General features: G+C 41.1%; 1 protein-coding gene across 7 annotated transcripts in view; it reads right to left on the bottom strand.

The window, feature by feature from the left end:
* Positions 1–584: 584 nt before the first annotated feature.
* Positions 585–21,760, bottom strand: part of ZMIZ1 (zinc finger MIZ-type containing 1) — a 340,131-nt gene continuing 318,955 nt past the window's right edge. For 6 of the 7 annotated variants that reach the window (XM_033066444.2, XM_033066443.1, XM_033066446.2 and 3 more), the window contains 8 exons: positions 20,629–20,734; positions 19,911–20,071; positions 19,538–19,605; positions 18,125–18,193; positions 17,356–17,603; positions 14,462–14,625; positions 8,527–8,775; positions 585–5,023 (listed from right to left, as the gene is read on the bottom strand). In XM_033066444.2, the coding sequence (XP_032922335.1) occupies positions 4,916–5,023; positions 8,527–8,775; positions 14,462–14,625; positions 17,356–17,603; positions 18,125–18,193; positions 19,538–19,605; positions 19,911–20,071; positions 20,629–20,734 (1,173 nt within the window). In that variant the 3' untranslated portion in view covers positions 585–4,915. The remainder of the gene's footprint in view (positions 5,024–8,526; positions 8,776–14,461; positions 14,626–17,355; positions 17,604–18,124; positions 18,194–19,537; positions 19,606–19,910; positions 20,072–20,628; positions 20,735–21,760) is intronic. The other variant, XM_033066447.2, reaches the window with a different exon arrangement.

The following is a 21,760-nucleotide window of genomic DNA, read 5'->3' as shown; positions in this document are numbered from 1 at the left end:
GTTTCCAATTGAAAGAAAAGTATCAGAAGTAACTTGGAAGAATTTAAAACAAAGGTTCTGGATGTTTAACATCTCCACATGTGCCAATCCCAGAGAGAAGCCATCCTTTCCTGTTAGTCCTATCACATAAAGATTTAATTTCAAAAGAAATTACTAATTATTTGGGAGAGAGGCAGTGCCCTGCATACTGAACAGCAAGTTACCAATACCTTGCTTGCCAGGGACTTTTTTCTGTGTTTGCATTCATAATCTTTTTTTTTTTATCTTCTGTCTCCAGGGTGGTTCCCACCTTTCCCTTCCTGTACCAAGTCCTGCTCTCTGAAAAAGGTACACCTTGTACAACTGACTTCCACATTAAGTCAAACCAGGGAGGGCAAAGGGGAAGTTCATGGTTTCAAAAAGAAACTCAAAATTTACAAAGCAGCTGCCAATTAGTCAGACCTTAATTTTGCAAATTTATTTAGGAAAAAAAATTAACATGAGCAAATGAGAATACTTCAGTGTTACAACAGAGTATATAAATGTCTAGCAATAGTCAAATAATTTGATCTTTAAATACAAAATAACCACATGAACACCTAATATACAGGTTTCATCTGAATACATATTTATTAGATAAATATTAGGTTGTCACATCATCTAACTACATACAGTTTTGCAAGACTAAAAATCACAATTATTTTTTCTGACCAGTTTAAAGTATGAAATGATTGCATTGTACTGTACATACAATGTACAAACAAAGACAATGGCCATTTTTGCATGTTACCTCAGATTGTACTTTTTTTTTTTTTAATTCTCCTCTGATCGTGATATCAAAAATTGTACAAAGTATGAATTTGGTTACAATTTTTTTTTTTTTTATTTTTAATCCCCGTATTTTTCTTCATTATTTCTGTAGCACCCTAAAAATACACAGGTGATAGACTAGTACACGTAAGCTAAATATTACATGTAGATAAAACAAAACAAAACAAAGGATCAGAGTATATTACAGAAGTGAAAGTGGAACAAATGCTGAGACTCCACGAACGCTAACAAACAGGATTCATTTTCCACATAAGATGGAGCTTCAAGCTTTTTTTTTCCTGCGAAATAAAAACAATGCACATTCCAAGGAAAATGAATGCATTTCTGTTAACATGTCTCTATTTGTCATTTACATATGTACAGCTGTCCCTTGAGTCTCTGCTGCAGACACTGGCGTGTACTGTCAGTCCTATAATAATGTCTTGGCAGCAGAACTGTAGATCTCTGTGGGTTCTTTCCCAGATGAACTTCCATAGGGAAACGATTAAAAGGTAAACAAACAAAAAAAAAGAAGAAAAATACTACTGGAATCTCATATAATAATTAAGCTTTAAAAGAAATGACTGTGATTACCCTATTTGCTAGGTTTTTTTTCTCTAAACTTTAATACGGCAGTGAACAGATAAAAAAATAACTAGATTTTCAGAAGCTTTTTCATACTGACTTCACTATACAGTACCTGATTTTAGCTGATAGATAAATTTTAAAACTGTCTCAAATGTCCAACATTTGGGTGATGGGTAAAAATTGTACTTTCTTTTTTAAGTTCTGCTTAGAAACCAAAAATTTCTGTAAGTTTAAAGATGTCAACTGTCCGCTTTTGATTATTTGTTACTGTACAAAGCAGATGCCAACACTGCTCCAAACATATTGCTAATATCTATGGGGCTTTTTTTCCCTTTATGCTTTCCAACAGGTACTTTTAAATGACACATTTTAAATACTACCAGTTAGCAAAAGGTCAATCCTTAACATACCTGGCTTAAAATACTAATATTGTGTTTAAGAGAAAATGAATTTTAGGTGACTAACTTAGCTGCTCAGGGATCAGTGGAGAATGGAACATGAAACAGAATCAATTAAAAAAATCAGAGCAACCAGTTCCAACTAATAGTGAGAAATCTTCTTCCCAAACCTATGGCTTAAGGAACTTACCCCCCAAATAGAAAAAAACTAACTCTAAGGGCATAAAGTCAGTTTATATTAGCCACCTCTGCACATGACTTCCAGACCTATATAAAAAATGCAGCAAAAAACCAAGGGGAAACTACTACAGTAAAATGGCTACAAACACATCTGTATCCGTAACTGAACAACGGTCTTTCCTAGGAATTGTGTGATAGCAGCACCACACCACAACCATATTACCATGTATTACACCAAGGTATCTTTAATATTCTGCAGAGATCCTCTACAGGTTGTCAAGCCTACATAAGAAAAAAGACACTTCTAAGCAGAATAAAATATACTATACTGTTTCCCTCCCCCACCCACCAACATCCCTAAGTGTCTTTGCCCCAGTTTCAGAGACCAGAGCGCCAGTAGAGCGATATAAATATGGTACCATAGACATCTGCTGCTTGCCTTAGTGCATCTTTACCTGGTGGTCACACAGCTGGTCCTACGTGCTCTGCTCACTTGGGCAAACGAACAAACTCTGCCATTACCAGCTCTCGATCACCCACAGTCAATGAACACCGGTCGGTCAGTTGGGGTTTCTTTTTCCCTAGGCAAACACAATTATGTTTCCATGACAGAGCTGGGCCCTGATTATCCAGGTACTGCCTGATGTATCAATTCACTCATCACATAAATGGATATGAAATTTGGGCAAACTTACCAAAAGAAAACAGGGGGAAAAAAACAAACCAAAACCCAACTCCCTTATTCTGTTAAAGAACCCTCAATTTTCTTTTTTAAAAAAGGACCCATATTTTTCTTCAGACAAGGTATTTAAAAACACCAGCAAAAGTATAACCAGATCATGAAAATGTTGAATATTATCAAAGACGATACTAAAATATTCACAAAGATATTTACAATAGCAATTCTTAAAATAATTGATTTTGCATAATGAACAGCGCCTTTCTTAAAAAAACTTGAAAGAGGAAAAATATAAGTGTGGGACCATTTCTACATAATACGTTTGACAGATTCAATACTCCTACTGGGAAATAAAAGAACTAAACCGCCATTTCCTTTAATATCTACAGCAAGGTGCTGCTGACTAGCATATATATACCACAACGCATGTACAGCAGTAGTGGGAAACGTTAACAAAAGGAGCAAAATAAAACAAAAAATGCAGAGAATTTACAAATGTGACTTTGGTGAGGAAAGCAAATCCAGAGTCGTAAGCACAGAGCATGCCATTTACAGCATTGCAAACTAAACAGAGGGCTAGGAAGCTATCTAGTCAAACTGACAGGAACAAACAAAATTTTGCCTGGCACTTCAGTTTAAAACGCATTGTGGTGAGCAAACGAAGGGTGTTTGATTGGATTTGGGAAGAGGAAAAAGAGTAGGGTCAAATATGCTTTAGTATCAAAAGAAACAAAACAATAACTGTACAGTGGGCAAAAGCTGAAATGTTGCACCACGAGGGCAAAGTTGGCACACATGCACTTCTTACACAGCTACTGTACATCATTTATAAGAGAGAGAGAGAGACAAAGAGCACAGAAATGGGCACAGAAGCAATAGGAAGCTCATGCAGGAGCAGCAACCACACGAGAAGCAAAGATCACAGGGGCAAGACAGTAATTGTGGCAGCAGGGTCTCTTGAGGGCAGTAGCAATCTACTGACAGGTACTTGTTCTCCCCACGCTCGGTCCTTTGGGAGAAAGAGCTCATCCCAGCAGCCAAAGTTTAAAAAAAGAAACTGAAGGAGGAGAAAAGGAAAAGGCTGAAGTATCTGTAACAGTCACGACAACAGAATGCAAAGCAAAACTAAAATGAAGCTGTAAGACGTCTGTCCAATGTCAGTGCCCCTTCTCAAGCTGATTATTAAAAATAATTATGCAGATAATGATGTTACTCTCCCTCCATCCTGCAATGATTTCCTCGCTGCCTTCAACCCAGCTTGTCTTACTATGCATTGTGCAGTACAGTGACACAAACTCTCGGGGCTCAGAAGGCTGTAGGCAATAATCAGGAACAGTTTGGTTTGCATCCCCCCTCCCTCTCTTTTCCATTATGTATGGGCATAGATGGCAAAAAGACCTACTACAGCAATCTCTACAGCTGGATGTTAACGCAGCCAGAAACAGTACTGATTTGAAACCAAACCACAAAAATTCCTAAACATCACAAACTTCTAAAAAATTTTTCCTGGGTGCTTCCAATCTGTGTGCTGGGCCAGAGGAATCCTCTGCAAAGAGGAGGTTAAGATCCCTGCGCTTGCAGAAATCCCGACACCCACGGCTGCGGCCTGGAGATCTCAGGACTCTGTTACTGAAGTCACGTTAGCTAAACTGCTGGCTCCCTCTGACAGGCCTGTGTGTCTTCCCTAACTTTGCCATTGACTGTAGGATTTGTGCTTTTTTGAACTTTGTAGGTGTTTTTTTTCATTTTGTGTGTGGCCAGGACAATCATTCCAAGGCAAACCCATGGCTGGAGGGGGGCAGAGGAGAGGTGGGGTAGAGGGAGATACAGTTTCAAAAAAATGGAAGAACAAGCATTGTAAAGACACTCTGAGACGGGTCAATTAAAGACAGTTCCATTCTGTTGATTTTTCTTCCCTTGCCAAGATTCGGTTTTGCCAAGATACTTCACACTATGTTTATCACAGAACTCTCTCTCTAGAGGATGAACACCAAATGGGGTTTCCAATAGCTGCACAACTGTCTATGCTTCTTTGTCACATGTAGCATGGCAGACTCGGAGATTACTGCATGTATTTAACTTTTGTATTATTGTCTCCCGTCACTTTCACAGTCTTTGAAGCTAACAAAAGCAGTTCTGAGATGAAGAAAGCAGGGAGTGCACCATTGGATCAAGTTGTGAGGTTTTTTTTCTTCTCTTGTGGAAAAGGAGTGTCAAGATTCCTCGCTGTGCAGCCACACACGTGTGAACAAGTGAAAAGGATGGGAGAATACATATGGTTTCAGTTGTTCTCAAAGAGAGACAGAAGGTCATCATTGCTATTGCTTGGCAAATCAGGAGGATCCAGGTATGAAAGCAGCTCATCTGGATTTGTGAGTTCTGGAAGTAGCTATAAAATACAAAGATAAAAGAAAAATTACAGATAACAGAAAACCAACTGAGGGGAAAAAAGGGATTAAACACCACGCATTCCTGGAATCTGGTTTTTATAACAATATATCCAAATAAAACAGAAGGCAGCATCACAAGCCTAACACCCTCAGATGATGCAGTATCCACTTGTTGTGAAAGTCTCTGTGACTCAGTTTTCACCTGTGAATTACATTATCATCTCAGGGTTTTTCAATCCACTTCCCCATCATATTGCCTGGCTCGTGACGCTGACAAAAACTTCTGGATAAATGCTTATTTTGGATGTTTCCTATAAAACACTGCATAAACACTTGAAACATGCAGTTTGAGTAATCCATATTTGAGTTTTAAGGCAGGTAGCAAAGGCTGGTCTGGCTCTCACACGTCAGTCTGATGGCCACCCAAAGCCTGCAACTCTACAGAAGGAGGCAGCCCTGTCCTTTCCTTACTCTCAGTAACTCCTCAGTGCACCAATCTAAGCTCTGGGACAGTGACCTGGAGCAAGGAACTCACCCAGGGTTAAAGCAACCAACAAATCAAGAAAGTGGAAAAAGAAACAATTGAGGAGGAGTATGGAGAGAGGAGTGGCAAGGCAGCTGGGCGAGTCCTTCTCCTTTCTGAGCAGGAATTTACAGTGGTTAGAAGTACTTACTTGCCTACAGCATTACATGCAATTCCAGACATTTTAAAGGGTCACAGGTGTAACACTCCATCCAGCAGAAGATGCCCTAATCTGCACAGTGCTTGAAAGTATCAAAATGAATAGCTGTGGGGCTTCAATTTGTATTTCCATTATACTGTATTCCAAGCATAAAATTTTGTTTATCAAACCATCACAACACATTCTTTTTGATCTGACAGATGACAAGCACATTGTAACTCCTGGGCTGTACATCAGGCAATGTTTCCTGCTCTATAATGCATCTTGCCCTTTCCTAGGAAAATACAGAAGTATCATATATAAAAAATTGCAGGGAACAGTTTACAATAAAGCCCTTTTATGTTCTGTATTGTGTTAAAGACAGAAAACTATGGACTGTTTTAATAAACTTAATAGTAGGTACAAAAAATTAATTTTAAGTTGTTCTATGTTTTCAAATATTATAGAACCAAAAGCTCAACCACTTCACTTTTAACAAATACTGTATTTATATGCTTCCATTGCTCTTGTGCAAATAAACTTCATATTCTAACATTATATGCATGAACAAATTTTTCAATAACCTAAACATGACATGCAGAAAAAAGTTTATTGCTTTCTAAGCATTTTCAAAAAATGTAATGTCAAGTTCACATAAACAGAATCTCCCAGAAGGGATCTTTTTCTAAAACTACCACCTCCTTTTATTCATACTAAAAATGCTATTGTCATAGTACTGGAGATATGAGACTTTTAAGCATACTACGCCTCCTATTACAATTTTTTATGAGTACATCATAAAAAATCCAAAAAGAAAAAAGAAGTCCAAAAAAAATGGCAGCCCCACCAAATGTGGAGAAATAAAAATTTATTGAATTTGTCCTACAATTTTACAACTCATTCTTAAAAATTTAAATAGTTTATGAGACTCATTCTTGTATACAGGGGATTTTAATTTTTTTTTTTTTTAAGAAAAGTGGAAGTTTTAAAGAATATTGTTTAAAAGTTGTGAGGGTGACCTCAGCTTCCCTCAGTCAGAGGGGTCAGGCAGCATAGCCAGCCTCTTGCCCCACTGGTGTGAAAACCAGAGACCTCAGGAAGGACTTGCTGGGAGTTGAGAGTGCTGTGCTGGAGCAGGGACAAAAGAGAGAGGAGTGCCAGGGCCTGCAAGGGGGTGATGGGGACAGAAGCTACAGGAATGTGCCAGATTTAGGGTAGAGTCTGGAGAAGTGTACCCTGTGCTCCCAAAGTGCAAATCTACCCAGTGATTCCAGTCTTGAGCCTCTGCGGTCTGAAGTACCTGTGCAGATCTCCCATTGTGTCTGCATCTGTATGAGGTGGATTCTTTAACTCAGACTGCATCTCACTGAATTCCTGCAGAATGACCGTGACTGTGTCAGTAGGAGTGGGCCAAGTTGCCCACGGTACCGTGCCCTGTTTGCTTTGCTTCAAGGGACTTTATCAGCCAGGCTCCACAACACACCCATTAAAATAATCCATCTGATCAGGATCACAGGTGTTTCCAGTAAGTTTATTTCCCACACTGTACAGCACTTGCCTCTCATTAACAAACCAGCAATCCATCAGTGATAACCACAGTACTGTGGTAAGTGCACAGATTTTTGTACTTTGCTTCTCACCAAGGAATGGGTGCCTGACATATAAGAAAATACTGTATGTTTCTTAAATATTATAAGAAACAAAAAGACATTTTTATTTCACCTTTTAGTATTGCTCAGACAGGGTCCTTAAGGGTTCAGAACTCCAACTGCCACATGAACTATTGTTCATGTTCCTAAAGGATGTGCACAAAGTGTGAAACAGCAGAAGTTGCCTCACTGACCACTGTTCCTGCAGCATCCTGGAGCCTCTATCTGTCCCCTAACCCCTTCCCTCCCCTGTGAGGCTACCTGCCAGTACAGTGCTGTGTGACAGGGGAGATGCAAATATACAGCAACAGCAAATACAGATATAAATCCAAGGCACAGAAGCGAACATCTCTAAGAAAATTAACTGTGCAGCAGCAGACTTTGGAACAGACAGAAGATATACATACAGGAATGCATGACTCAAACAAAAATCTAGTCCTAGTGCTGAGGATTTATATTTTGGGAGGTAGATGGCTAAGCAGAGAGATATACCTCAGAAAAGTCACTTGCAACTCCACTGAATCGATGTTAAGAAATAGCAGACTCCTTTTGGACTTAAAACTAGACTTCATTTAATTGTGAGCTGCCTCCTATGGTAGCTAAGGAGGCAGAAAATGTCCTTGTTGTTTACTTCCCTGTGTGGTGTACTGGGAGGAGGAACTTGTGCTGCTGAGTCATCCACAGGAGCAGGTATGGAAAGGCATAGAGTGTTTCTGGCTGCAGGGAGCAGGCACAGTGTCACAAGGTGGGCCAGGACACACCGCAGGGCTCAGTGCAGCTCACTTGGCACAGCTGCACCACAGTCAGAACCACACACAGCTGTGTCCCTCCTCCTGTCCAGGCACTGCAACAGCTTCAGGGCCTGGGACAGCACAGCCCAACCAGCGCCGTGGGAAAGGAGGAGATGGCTCCCAGCCTGGTGCCTGAGCTGCTGCCTAAAGAAGTGCCTGCCTCGGTGCCAGGAAGAGGCTTACGGCTCGCACACCCTGCAGCTGCTCCAACCGGAACCATCCATCCTCCCAGCAGGTCAGGAGCGCCCTGTCACCTTGGCTGCAGCACCTGTGCCCATGTACCAAAGCATGAAGGATGGCATGTGCTGTGGAAGCAGCCCCGTCCCCTGCCCTCCCCGCCCTCCCGCGCGATGCGAAGCACACGCTATGGCAGGCAGATGAGAGTATGACACAGACTTACATCCAGCGAGGGCTCCGGCATGTCGGGTGCTCCCTGTCCACCAGCCTGACCCTCTAAGGCTGAGGAGGGGTTAAAGGTCAGGTCACTGTGTGGATGGTTGCTAGAAGCGGCCGGGGGTGGCTGCCGGGACTGCTGGGTAGGAGGCCCGCTGTGATGTAATGGCTGCCCTGACTGGCTGCTGGGGTGAGGGACGTGCAAACCTTGCTGCATGGAAGTATGGGACTGATCAGTGCTGCCGGGATGAGGGATCTGCGGAGGAGGAAAAAAGCAGGAAAAGAAAGTGAGGCCACAAGGTACAGTGCTCGCGGTGCCTGACTCTGTAACTGCATGTTATAAAACGAAATAAATTAAAAAAACGACACACGCAACAAAAAACCCCAACAAAAACCAATCAACAAACAACAACAACAAAAAAAAAAGGAATAAAAAAGCGCCATCGAAAAAGAAAACTCCATATCCCAATGCTGGAGAAGGTGTTTCAGCTTTTTGAAGGCTGTCTGCAAGGGGAAAAAACATGTTGGACTTGTGCTGTTGGTTTGCTTCCTTGTAATGTGGAAAACTGTGTATGAAGATGCAAAACAATGCACCACAAAGAGGAGGGAAGCACGTTTATGGGTGCTGCTCAGCATTAGCAAGGCAGATGCTTTTGCCCTAAAAAAAGCTATGAATGAATGGAGAATTTGTTGAATGATCCCTACTGCAGGAAACTCATTAATGGAGAAAATGCCTCATTTCTGCTCAGCTCCCCTATTTGGTAGCTTCCTGACACCACAGCCTATTCCTGTTTCAACTCATTACAAACACTTTGCAAACACCAGCTCTTCCCCCCTCTCCTTCTCCTCAGAATGCAAGACCCCTGTGAAAGGCTGAAGGTTTTCCTCGCTGCTTTTCCTGGGTGGTGGCTCAGGCAGCACATTCCCCACCACGAGCTGAGCTGCTGTGGGTGGCTGCACACCCACTGACTGCAAAGCACACTGCCTCAGCCTCAACGAAGCCAACGATCACACTCTGCTTTGTATTCATGCTGTGGATGAGCTGTCTAGCAAGAGCTTAGTGGTTTTTTATGTTTTCTGTGGGGAATAAACTACCAATCCACATGTGTCTTCTTGCCCCTGTTACTGAATGGGGGAAAAGTCTTTCTCACATGACAAAGAAGCAATAAAAATGCACAAGTCCAATTCTTCCTTCTGCTGCATGTCACATTTTTGCTAGTGGATTCCCTGGGGCTTGACCTTGGTGCCATGAGAAAGACGTGTCTGAACGCCTCAGAATCAGATGTCTTATGTTAATTGGGTATATGGAGAAACAAAAAATGTAAACATTTTTTGATGAATGCTACATATTGGACAAAGTGAAGCTCAAATAAAAGAACAAATACATACAACAACAGCATGAAATTCATCCAGCCAAAGCCAACAGAAACCAGCAAAATGCTATGTCAGTATTCACCCTTTCATATCACATAAACTCTGAAGTTATCTCAACCTCAGCCTTCAGCTTTGAAAAGCAAAAGGGAGGTTATTACAAAACTTAATTAAAATGTTCACATAAAAAAAAACCAAAACAAATAGAAACAAGTGTTTTAAAAAATACTTTTCACCACTCTTAGGAAAACTGAAACTTGAATACTGATCCACTGGGACAGTCACACTCAGCTGCATGGAGGTCCTTTTCAATACTTTGGTATTATGAAGGTTTGTGGAAATGATTCTACCTGCATGGTATTTGGCTATTTATCCATATCAGAATTTAAAGGAACCAGTAAAAAGTACTGATACACATCTTGTCATTAGGGTCACAATGTGACTACTTGAAAACATTATCCAATATTATTGTTACTACAGGGGTAAGTTTGTACAAAATCTGCCCACAGATCACACTTTAATGTAAAAGCATTTGCAGCCCAAAAACTTTGTGAAAGTCCAAGTGTAAGTAGATGTCTGTCTTAATAGTACTGTTTCCTTCCTCACTCCTTGAGGACATGTGCAACAGATAGTGTGGAAATTAGAAAGCTTAATAATAATAACAACAAAAAGTAAAAAGCAATTTATGACAGTGTTGTTAATGTGGGATACCAGTTTCTGGAAAAAAACCAAAACCAAACAGGATTATATTGAAGAATCTCTTAAATTTATCCCTGAATGCATAAAGCAAGGGTCATACTGGCATGTTTATATAAATAATTATTTTAACCAGGAGAGGCCTTCGTATGCTCTCAGACAGATTTCGAAACAAAGAAGCAGGTTAGAAATTCTACATTGTGTTTATACAGGGAAGGATTTAAATATAGATTTAGTTGATTACACAGTCACTTGGGTCCTTAGACAATGGGTGTATAGGGATTGTTTATTGTAAGACTGAGGGCCACCACATTTTTTGAAGAGCCATCGCAGATTCCAAATCCATCCAACTTAACCCACTGACTCCACCAGCCTCCCAGTGAGAAAGCAAAATGCTCAGGATGGGAATATTTTCTATTTGCATTCAGATAACTAATAAGTTTGCTATGGTGCAAACACATTGTAAGCAACACACTTTGGGTCTGTTTAGCTTGCACCTGCAAGTCCCACCATTTTATTCTGAAAGCACTGACCCACACATGAATGCAGAGTCTAACAAAATTGCCTTTGCTTGCATTAGCAAGATAATTCCAGAGTTGTTTTTACAGGCATAAGCTTTGGCACTCTTAAAGCATTTACAGTCTCTAAAAGAAAAGCTTATAGCAGACAACTACATCTTCAGCTTTACAGCACAGAACACCACAACTCTACAGCCCAACAGTGACCTCTAGGAGTGCTGAGATGTACAGCTGTACAACAGGGCCTGCCAGCTGCACAGCAGTATTCCTTCTGTCCCTGAAGAAAATTATTAGTGGGAAAAAAATCACCAGGTTAAGTCAATGGTTTATATCTCTCTCCATTACCTTACCAGGGTCACAGTTTTACCAACTCTTTTGCTGTGTTAGCTACCAAAACCATTAAAAGATGCCATCCTGCCTACCCCACTGATGTTCTTGGCCGCTTTTCCCATCCACCCCTTTGCCATGTCTGCAAGGTGAAACCTTGTAGACATGCACTGAATTTCCCCACCCTGCCCCTGACTTAGTTTGCAATCACATCAGTTCCTGGGTCCAGATCACTTCATGACTGCAGTAACATTTTTGCTGCTGTGAGAGGGAGGAAAAGTGAAAATAGAAGCAAGAGCAATGACTTTTTACAGTAGTACCAGCTCGTATCACCTCTCTGTACATATGAACCTACGGTGTCATCACCCATTGCTCAGTCATTCCTTACACTGTCTGCAAGAAGCACTAAACTGGAGCTAACTGAATTCTCCTTTGTCTAAATCTTGTTTACAATTTCTGAAAATAAACAAGATATGATTGTGGCAGCTGTTCTGTAGCAATCTTGCACTGTTGCAATGTAGCATCTGTTCATAGCTCTCACAATACTCTGCGCTGGGGAAGAGGCGTTACTTCTGGTTGTGTTTCAGGTCCTGATTTTTGTCTCCTTCCATAGGAGTGGAACAGTGGTGTTGAGGGAAGGAAATACTGCTTGATTCATCCCTGGTTACCCAGCCCTACCTACACTGGGCAAATACCTGCATTTCCTGGAGTGACCTACAGGAGGGATCAGCTTTCTCTGCCTACCACTGTGGAAGGGCCACCACATAAATCCTCAAAATAGGAACACCAGGAACTTGCTCAGCAGCATTCAGCTCCAGTAAGAGAGAGACCTCAGATCTTAAAGGACTGAACATCCAATCCCAACTCACCTTGTAAATGGCCAAAGTGAATAATATGTACAAACTACAAAAACCTGCTAACTGTTAAAAAGGAAAGACAAAGCCAGAGAAGAGCACAGGCAACATCTTAAAACCTTGGTTCCATCGCACAATTTGTTTAGAGTTGTTTTTGTATGAAGTGTCTCTTCAGAGACATGAAACTACACAATTTAGGAATGTGTTAAAGGCGAGTATTTCTCTAAAAGCAGTGATTTTAAAGATGCCTTTCCTGAGTGTCTGCTACAGACAAACAGTTCATTTTGAGAGAAAAGAACAGAAGAGAGAGAGTAAGACAGAAAGAGGAAAGCAGAGATTTTATAGCACTGAAAAGGCTGTGTGGGAGCCCTAGAGTCCTCAAGTGCGGACTGAAGACTGCACAGCCACATTGACAAGGTTAATCTAATTCTCCTCTGACCTGAAAACTGATCCTCATTACAGAAAACCAGCCATTGACATAATGTAGGACTCTGCTTTAGCACTGTCCCCTGTTTCCAAATGGTATTGCTTGAGTATCATGATAGATGAAGGACAAGTGAGGCAAAGGTTTACTTTCGTTGCCAGCTATTATAAGCAAGTACTAGATTTGTTACAGATTGGCCCACAGAACTGGAAGTCCATTAACATTTGCTTAGATACAGCTCTGGAATATGCATAACCTTGAGCAACTTTCACCTCTGCTATATGTAAACAGTCTCATTTTCAGTAAGCTACAAATTCTTCATTTTTATATTCAACTACTTCATATCCTACCACTTCAGAAATTTCACCAAGACAACTACTTCAGCAAAGGTATGGCTGTTAACTGATGAAGTCAAGAGGCAGGTGTCAGGTAATGGGAAGCAAAGAATAATTCCCTGTGACTTTGATTCAAAGGAAGGCAGCTGTGAGTGGTTCAGGCTGGTATTATTTCCTCTCACTACTGTATTCTAATAATGTGCAGCTGATTCTTATGCAGAGAATAAGATACATACACACTCCAAGCTGTGTATCCAGAATCTGCCAATGCAAAATGACGTTTACAGAATGTTTGTCCTCATTTATCAGCCTGTAAAGTGGTAAAGTCATTACAGTTTCTGGACTCTTCCTTTGCAGATAGTCTTGGTACTTGGACTCTCTCCAAACTATATGAAGAACTCTTTCTCCACTCTCTTCTATTTCTCACCATCCTCCTTGGAAAACCTATTGCCAGCTAGAGCAGACATTGACTGAGCAGGCTTTTGCTGAGCATCTGCTACCACGTTTCCTCATTACATTCTGAAATGGTACTTTCTAGGATTCACTAAAGACACAGCACATATGACTTGTCAAGTTAAACATCCTTCCTGTGCAGTAACAGCACAGTTTAAACCCCCTGCCCTGCAACTTAAATGAACATAAAAGGATGTATACACACCCCACACACAGAGTTAAAATAGATGACTAACGATGCCTCAGAGCTAAATGCTGCTGGTAGCTTTTCTATCACCTAGTTGCTGCAGTACTGCATTTTCTGGAGATATATAAAGTTCTGTACAGAAAACTCAGTGCTCTGAGCAAGCTGCTTTTCCAATGCACAGCTCTGCCTCACCATCTGAGACCCGAGGAACCTCTATTTTTCAGTCTCTAACATTGATATTTTCAGACCAGTGGCAGTGGGTCTCCTTGAAATCTGCAGGCTTCTCCTATTACCAAAAGTTTAAAAGTGCCTTTCATGCTACTTGAGTAGAATTCCCCCTCAAAATGCTTTGATGCAAATTTTGCCCTCAGAGAAAAAGCCAGGGAAGATATTGTTCCTGCTCTTAAGTTATCCAATATCTTGCTTTAACAAGCTGTCTCTTGGAGATGGATATTCACAGTCCTGCTGGCCTAGGGAATGAAGTACATTTTTTTTAATGTGTCAGAGCAAAGCACAATGATTAATACAAGCACACTGAGCCAGGTTCTTCCTTTCAGATAAACAAGCTTAAATGACAATTCAAAGAGTGCAGAAATGCTTCTCCAAAAACTCAAAATGGCCAGAAACTAAAAATGGCATTTCTCAAGACTACTCTGTTTCACCAACTTCCCAAGTGAGGAATCCACAAGAAGTAAAAGCAGTTCATCAGTCCATCAGCTGGATGAGAGCTCCTTACCCCCACAAACGAGAACCTACGTGCCCAGCACCATTACTTACAGATTCCTGCATGGGGTGACTGAGAGGTTTGTCGAGAGCTGCCATGCTGCTCGGCATGTCTGGGGGATGTGACAGCTGTGGCCCATGCATGAAGTCATTCATAGATGTGCCACCAGGATTCCCATGCGGGAAGTCAAAATTGCCATGACCTTGGTAACTGTTGCCTGAAAGAGAAACAGATGTGATTTGTTTCCAACGTTCATCTCTCCCAGTATCTTGCAGGAGCTGTGTGATGTGACACCCTCCCCACACAGCACAGGGAGCTGTGACACTGAACTTGACAATGCTGTGCCCCCAGTGCTGAGCAAGTGGGGACAGGGCACTTGGCTTCCAAATACATAAATAATTCATTTATGTGTTGGAACTAATTGAAAACTGCTGACATTTTGAAAAACTACTGCCAAGTCACCACATAAACTCAACCAGGCCAAGAAGTAAACAGGACATTAAATTCCATGGGATTTTTGTATCTGGAAGCATCTCAGTGTGACTGAGACTGACTGCCCAAGTCCCAGATTATTTATAGGACACCTGTGTTATTTATGTCAGCTTCTACACACTCAGTAAGATCATAGCATTGCTTCAGCTTCTGATGAAAGTAATTGACAGAAGTGAATCTGGAAGATGCTGCAATACCAGTTCATAGCACAGCATCTACTCTACCCCTTCATAAAAGGCATAGAAGAGGTGCTCTTATCTATCTGGGCCTCCCAGAAAACTTCTAAAATTCACTTGACTGACTGGATTTACACACACATCTTGAAGCAGGCCTGGGGCTCCCTGCTGCTCTGCAGGACAAGTACTGTATGACCACTGTCCATATGGATCCAGCCCACCTCAGCCCAGGCATCTTCATGTGAATTCTAAAGCAAGCAGGTATCCCAATATAGGGATACTTCCAACTTGGATATCAGCTCTAGTGGTTTATTTGCTACAAATAGCAAAAAAAATGAACTAAAACCATTCACCTATTTCATACAAGTAACTGAACTGGATGATACTGAGCTCTGAAATAACAGCTTTGGAGCTTGCACAGAGAGCCTGCAGTTTGTCAACTGAAGTACAGCAGTTTTAAATATTCAACTCAAGAAGGGAGTTTGACAAACTGAAGTAGTTGCATCATTTGCTCTTTAGCACAGCTTCACAAGCAGAAGTTTAATCTTGAAGGAATAGTAGTCATTAGCTATGTAAGAGTACTTCTCAAAGACGCCAGGACTTTGATGTATCATGTAAATACTGCAGAGCCTTACTGATTCTCATTTTGTTAATCTGCAAACTGGATGAGTCTCACAGAACATAGCTGGTCTTGCCTCATATCAGGAATAATTAATTAGCAGGCAGCTGGAATCTGGTCTTGTAGTACTGAATATTTGTTATGTTTGCAAATTAAACTTCAGTACTCTTCCTGTCAAACCCAAATAAACATAAACCACAGCAGTAATACTACTACTAACCGCTCTAAAGAACTGTTAATCAGAGGACATTATGTAATTGCAATCACTAAGTTTCAGTGCATGTGTTGGTGGAGAGTAAAGACACAAGGCAGCAGGCCCAGGGAGTTACAGCCATGCAGCAGCAAGCCCCTCTCTGCAGCAAGAGCAGTGCCATGTGCTGAGGGAGACCTGCCAGACATTTAGGATAATGTGGTGCTCTGTGCTGACACCCCTATTGCAGGGCAAACACGACAGCATGGGTTTCACCTGCCAGTGCTGACTCAGGGTTCCAAGGAGCAGTGACTGCCTCTGCTACAGGACCCACAGGGGAAGGCAGCAACATCAGAGTCTAGGCAGCAATGCTCACACAAAGCCTAAACCCTACACGTGGCGTGGCTATCCTGTCTGCTCCTGAGTATGAGCTGGAAATATGGTGAGGAATAGACAGCTCTGTTCTCAGGCTCTGACTGCACTTCACTCCTACTAAACGAGGGAAAAAATGTCATTCAGTGCTCTTGGCTTTGTTATAGTAATCATTCATCTGTTTGAAAACCTCATAACTTTTATCATCTGTCATCAGTTTTGCAGTCACTGGAGCAAATTAACCGTATTTTGCACGCCATCTATATTTTTCTTCAACGCCTGCAAAAAGCACATGTATCACCTTGTAATCAATTTGGGGATTCTGATAGTGTGAACAGTTGGTCTTTTCCCAGAGCTGAACTGATTCATATCATGTTACTTGCGAAAGAAACAGTCTCTGGTTTCATGTTTTCAAAATTGTCACTGTAATTGAGTTATTCACAACATACCAGTAATTTGAAAACCTATCTCCATTGCCTGTATTTAATTCCCTGTTCCTCAGTCTGGTAGCACATGGGCAGAGGAACTCAAAACTAATTTTCTAATGCAAAGGTGTTTGCAAAGCAGCTAAAAGCTCTTTAACAGTCATCCCTTTTCTGGTGAACTGTGCAATGTCACTCCTGTGGCCACAAGTTCACCTAGTGACCCAAGCAGCAGGGTTAATGTGTCAGGTGTTCTACTTATGTAGAACTAGATGTTTTCACTGAGAGTGGAACAGAAGGAAAATGCACAGAAAAAAATACAGAAATGTGTCCATTGTGGCAGGCCATGAATATAGAAGGTAACATACAATGTTTCTTGATTCAGGCAGGAATTGTGACTATGACTATGACAAGCACCAAATACTTAAAATATTAGATAAAATAACTAAATACTACAACGTATTACTAAAATATAATAGTTACTAAAATATACACTCCATTGAACAGATGAATCTTAACTGAAAATGCTTATGCAGAAATTCCAGAACTGCAGCCATATAACTTGCTTTCCTCATGCATCACCCTGAGAAGATGCACTGACACACCTGAATCACAAGGCTGACTGAACCACTGAGTGCTAGAGTGAGCAGCTGGGTGCACAAAGCTTTGAACTTACCTTGGTTACCATATTCAGTGGAGTTGTTGCCTCCTGGCGGAGGGGGTAGGGATGGGTAAGGTGATGGGCCAGGACCCAAAGCTGCAATCATCTCCATTACATTTGGCATGATCATCTGGCTTGGACTCATGGTCTTAAATCTTTTTGAGGGAATGCCATCTGGGTCATCTTTGATGTGAATATCTGACTTTATAGGGACCGGCCTCCAACTGCAAGTTGGATCAATGGTAACTTCTTCAAACTCGGAGCTGCAAAATAATGTGAAAATTTAGCATATCAGTTGAATTTTTAAAAATCAATTTTGCTGCAGTTTCCATAAGAATCTGCATGGTAGCCAATGCTCTGAAATGCTCTGCTATAATACAACATTAATGTCTTTTACTCCTCAAGAGTGTGCTGAAAGCAAATTTAAAAAAAGGCAACCATGAGAGCACATTTCTGTGTTTAGCCACACAATGAAATCCAAACATATCAATGTGGTTTTCCACCTCTGAATCAGAGGGATTCCTTGTAAATACAAAAAAGCATTTAATCCTCCATTCTGGCTCTTCCCTCTGCATCATTGGTGAGGCTGCCATTAAGAGATAACCCAAACAATATCTACCAAGAAGATGGAAACTGATTCATTCCATCATCTGCTCCTCCAAGGTGCCATGCAATAGAATATTCAAGTTCAATCAACAAGATCTGTTTTGGTGTCACTATCTCAGTACTCATTACCATATCTCCTAGGTGCTTACTCTTGGATACCAGGTGGGAGATCACTTACTTTTGTATAGCGTTCAGAATACCCCACATATACTGGTCAACCTCCAAGCCCTCCAAGAGAGCAGTTTTACTAAAAAAAAAATAAAGAAAAGAAACTTCATGTTAGCATATTGCTAGGAAAATAATGATTTGGGGCAAATAGTTTTAGTTCTACATCTACATTACCAGCATATTTACATCAAACAGATGAGATAAGGATACATCTACCTGTGTGTGCCCGCAAGCTATTCACATTCTTTAAGTAATTTTTGTTAGTGAAATACATCGCAAATTTAAAGTATTTTCAAACATAGCAGATCTCTCCTATGAACATCAGTTAGCACTATTTTTTTTTAAATTAGATCTTTCCGGTTTTCTGGTTTTTTGAGCTCCACAGTACTATGGCTTCAAAGCAACTATGTATTACAGCTATTCTACCTAAGATCAGCACAGATGGGGACAGAACAAAATGAAACCAGAAATGATTTAGCTATGTGGGCACTGAGATCTGAATGCAGGTGCTCATGCTCAGAGACACAGGACAAAAATTTAGCCTAGATGCATGAATACATAAATTAAGAAAGCAAGATATCCAACTCTTGTGATCAAATGTAGAAGACAGAAAAGATTTGGGCAGTTTGGAAAAAGTATTTGTGTATTTGGACATGGATGACCCATGGACAGCCATGGAAACAAGCTCCAGCCTGCCATGCCTGCAGAACAGCCAGAATGGACAATCCCCCACTGCTGTTTGTACCTAACACTGCCTGGCAAGGATCCAGCTGGAGACTTGCGCTGACCCAGGGCCTGCTGTTACAGCCTCAGCTGCTGGAGCTGAGAGCCCTGGCTCCTCAGCTGAGGCTGGAACACACTCCCAACCCTGTGCACTGAGCACAGGAGGTTACAGACACTGAACTGGCCTGCAGGTGTTCTGCTGTTTTTTCTGTCCAGTTAAACAGAAGGATGGACAGACTGTAACCACTTCCAAATTTTTCTTCCATTTTTTCTGCAGTACACTAACTCTCTGGTCAAAACATTAGCTTGAAATGATGCCAAGGTATCCCCATCCCTCTTTTCCTCTAAGCAATGATTCCAGCTTTTGCTCCTTGGAGGCTAATTTTTTAAAAATTAGCCTTATTCTGGACTGTAGGTATCTACCTTATCAATGTAAGTGTTTGAGTCTCTTTTGAATCCAACACAAGCCATTGATGATCTGTAATGGAACCTTTTGAGGAAATAGCTAGTTAAATGTTTTTAAATTTCTAATAATCCAAGGTGGTAAAATATTGCAGGAATTCTCATCTTTATTCTCTTGAAGTAAATGTGATATTTATTTATTTATTAGAACTTTCTTCTCCTCTCCATGATCTTAAATATGATCTGAATTTGGTTAAATTGTGTATAACTGCATCTTATGTAGTATGGTTGCACTTACTTGCATACTGGACACCGCCAAGTTCCTCTTTCACAGTTCAGTTGCAAGTAAGATTCCAGATCAAAGCACTAGGTATCAGAAGGAAACAAAGAAGGGAAAAAAAAAAAAACAACAAACCAGACAAAACAAAAGGAAACAAAAGAAAAATTCTGTATTAAATGAAGCAGTTAGACAAAAGTAAAATTGACATGAAAAAAGCCTCCTAGCACTGAAAACTAAACCAAAGAGCTTACTTTTCCCCGCTACATTAAACATACACACAGTTAACTATTGAGCTTACAGACATACATGCCATGAGGTGCTCTCACAAGCTAAGCAAGTTGAAGGTAGTGTAACAACACAAGGCTGAGGAGCCCTGCCAGGCACTACTCACTTGTACATGCTTGCAGTCGTGACCCCTCGCCGGGAGCTGGATCCGCCGGAATGTGATCGGACACTTCAGAGACACTTTAATAGCAGTCTGCTCCACTCCATCCTCCCCATTTAGTGTTGCATTGCCAGAGGAAGCTGCTACGCTGCTGAAGTTCCTCTTGACTGTTTAGGAAGAAGGTGGGTATAGATGTGAGAAAGCACAAGTGTGTTGTAAGTTCTAACACAGAAATCTGAAATTTCTTCAACATGCAAGAACATTTAAGAAATTACTTCAACATTTAGGGGACAACTGAATGAACAATATACGCACACAGGTGTCTTCTGTGCAATTTAGAACATTCTCCTGAACAGAAAAACCATCCCACATGCATATCAACTATATTCTTAATCAAATTAAGTGTCATACAAGCACCAAAAGCAGCCCTAGATAAATAAAGAATTAGTCTTTCTTTATTGGTGAGTCAAAAACAAATATGGGGGAAAAGCCCCTGGAACAGGACAGTCCTCTTTAGGAACTAAGCTTGTGTCCTTGAAACTTTGCCACCTCCACCCAAATAGCTGTTAACATTTCAGGATACCAGGGATTCATCTACCCACATCATGTTCTGCAAATTTTTTAAGTACAGCTTAAGGTTATCAATAAGCGAGTAAATCTGGTGCAGAGACAGCTGAACACAGGCATTCTGGAAAGTCATCACCCACACAAAATGCAAACTCACTCTTAGTGATACAATGCTCTGCTGGGAGGAGCCGTTTCTTTAGTAGACCTTGAAGCACAGAGCGGACCGATGGCCGGTGCACCAACTGCAACACGAACAAGTGTGACTGCAAGGAAACACAGTGTGTTAGGGGCAGAACCAAACACACACATGTTAAATGCACTCCCAAACTGAACTCCACTCTTCCCTTGGGCACTTGGTTTCTGTGAGAGCCTGAGGCTTAAACATAAAAGCTGGTTCTGCTCTGCTGAGCACACACACTCCCTTATGGATAATTCTGCACACTGTGCAGTTGCTCCATGCCTAATGTACACAAGGGCTTTAAAAAAGCAAGGATTTTCTGCTTTTTCTCCCTCTTTAATATTCAGTATAAGTACAGCTGACATATTAATCTCTGACATCAGGGTTTATTTTTAAAGCCCTGGACTGTCTGACACAGTCTAGCCTACCTGCCTGCCCTCAGACTATGCTGGAAGTTGCAAAAAAAATCTGCAACTGATGTGCCTGGAATCAGCTGAATCTTCTTACCCAACACAGAGCTCGTTGTGGATTCACAGGATGCTGCCCCCTGCTCTTAGCCACCAGATAAATGACATTATGCAGGGAAACATCAGTGTGAAGTAAAGCAAAATGGGTGGATGGCTTCTTGTCAAAGTGCCTCACACTGTGACCTTGTGAGAGCTAGCAGTTTGCTTTATTGTCAGTGACAAGAGAACAGTCAGAAGCTCAGACTGGATTTGCAGAACAGTCTGCATTAAAAATACAGTACTCATCCCCAAGAGTAACTAACCAACGGAAAAGAGAAAGGGGAAAGCTGAATGATCTGGATTGCATCTTTGAATATAAGTTTTTCATCTGAAAAGGTATTTGCAAAATCATCCCCAGCACCAACGATTACAATGTTGATGTTTTCATGACAGACCAAAGACCGTTTAATACACTGTGTAAATGAAATTAGGACCATCAACAGTCTTCATTGCAATAATCTACTTCTACATCAACAGATTCAGCCACCTTGTTACACAGCCACACATGAGACGGTAGGAGATAAAACTCCCTTCCTCCCCTAGACTATGAATCTTGTCAGAGACACTGGAAGGACACCACTACATTCTGCAACAATTAAACAGCA

Source organism: Catharus ustulatus, chromosome 8, assembly GCF_009819885.2.
Source record: "Catharus ustulatus isolate bCatUst1 chromosome 8, bCatUst1.pri.v2, whole genome shotgun sequence".
NCBI classification, from domain to species: Eukaryota; Metazoa; Chordata; class Aves; order Passeriformes; family Turdidae; genus Catharus; species Catharus ustulatus.
This window is presented reverse-complemented; position numbering and strand designations above follow the sequence as displayed.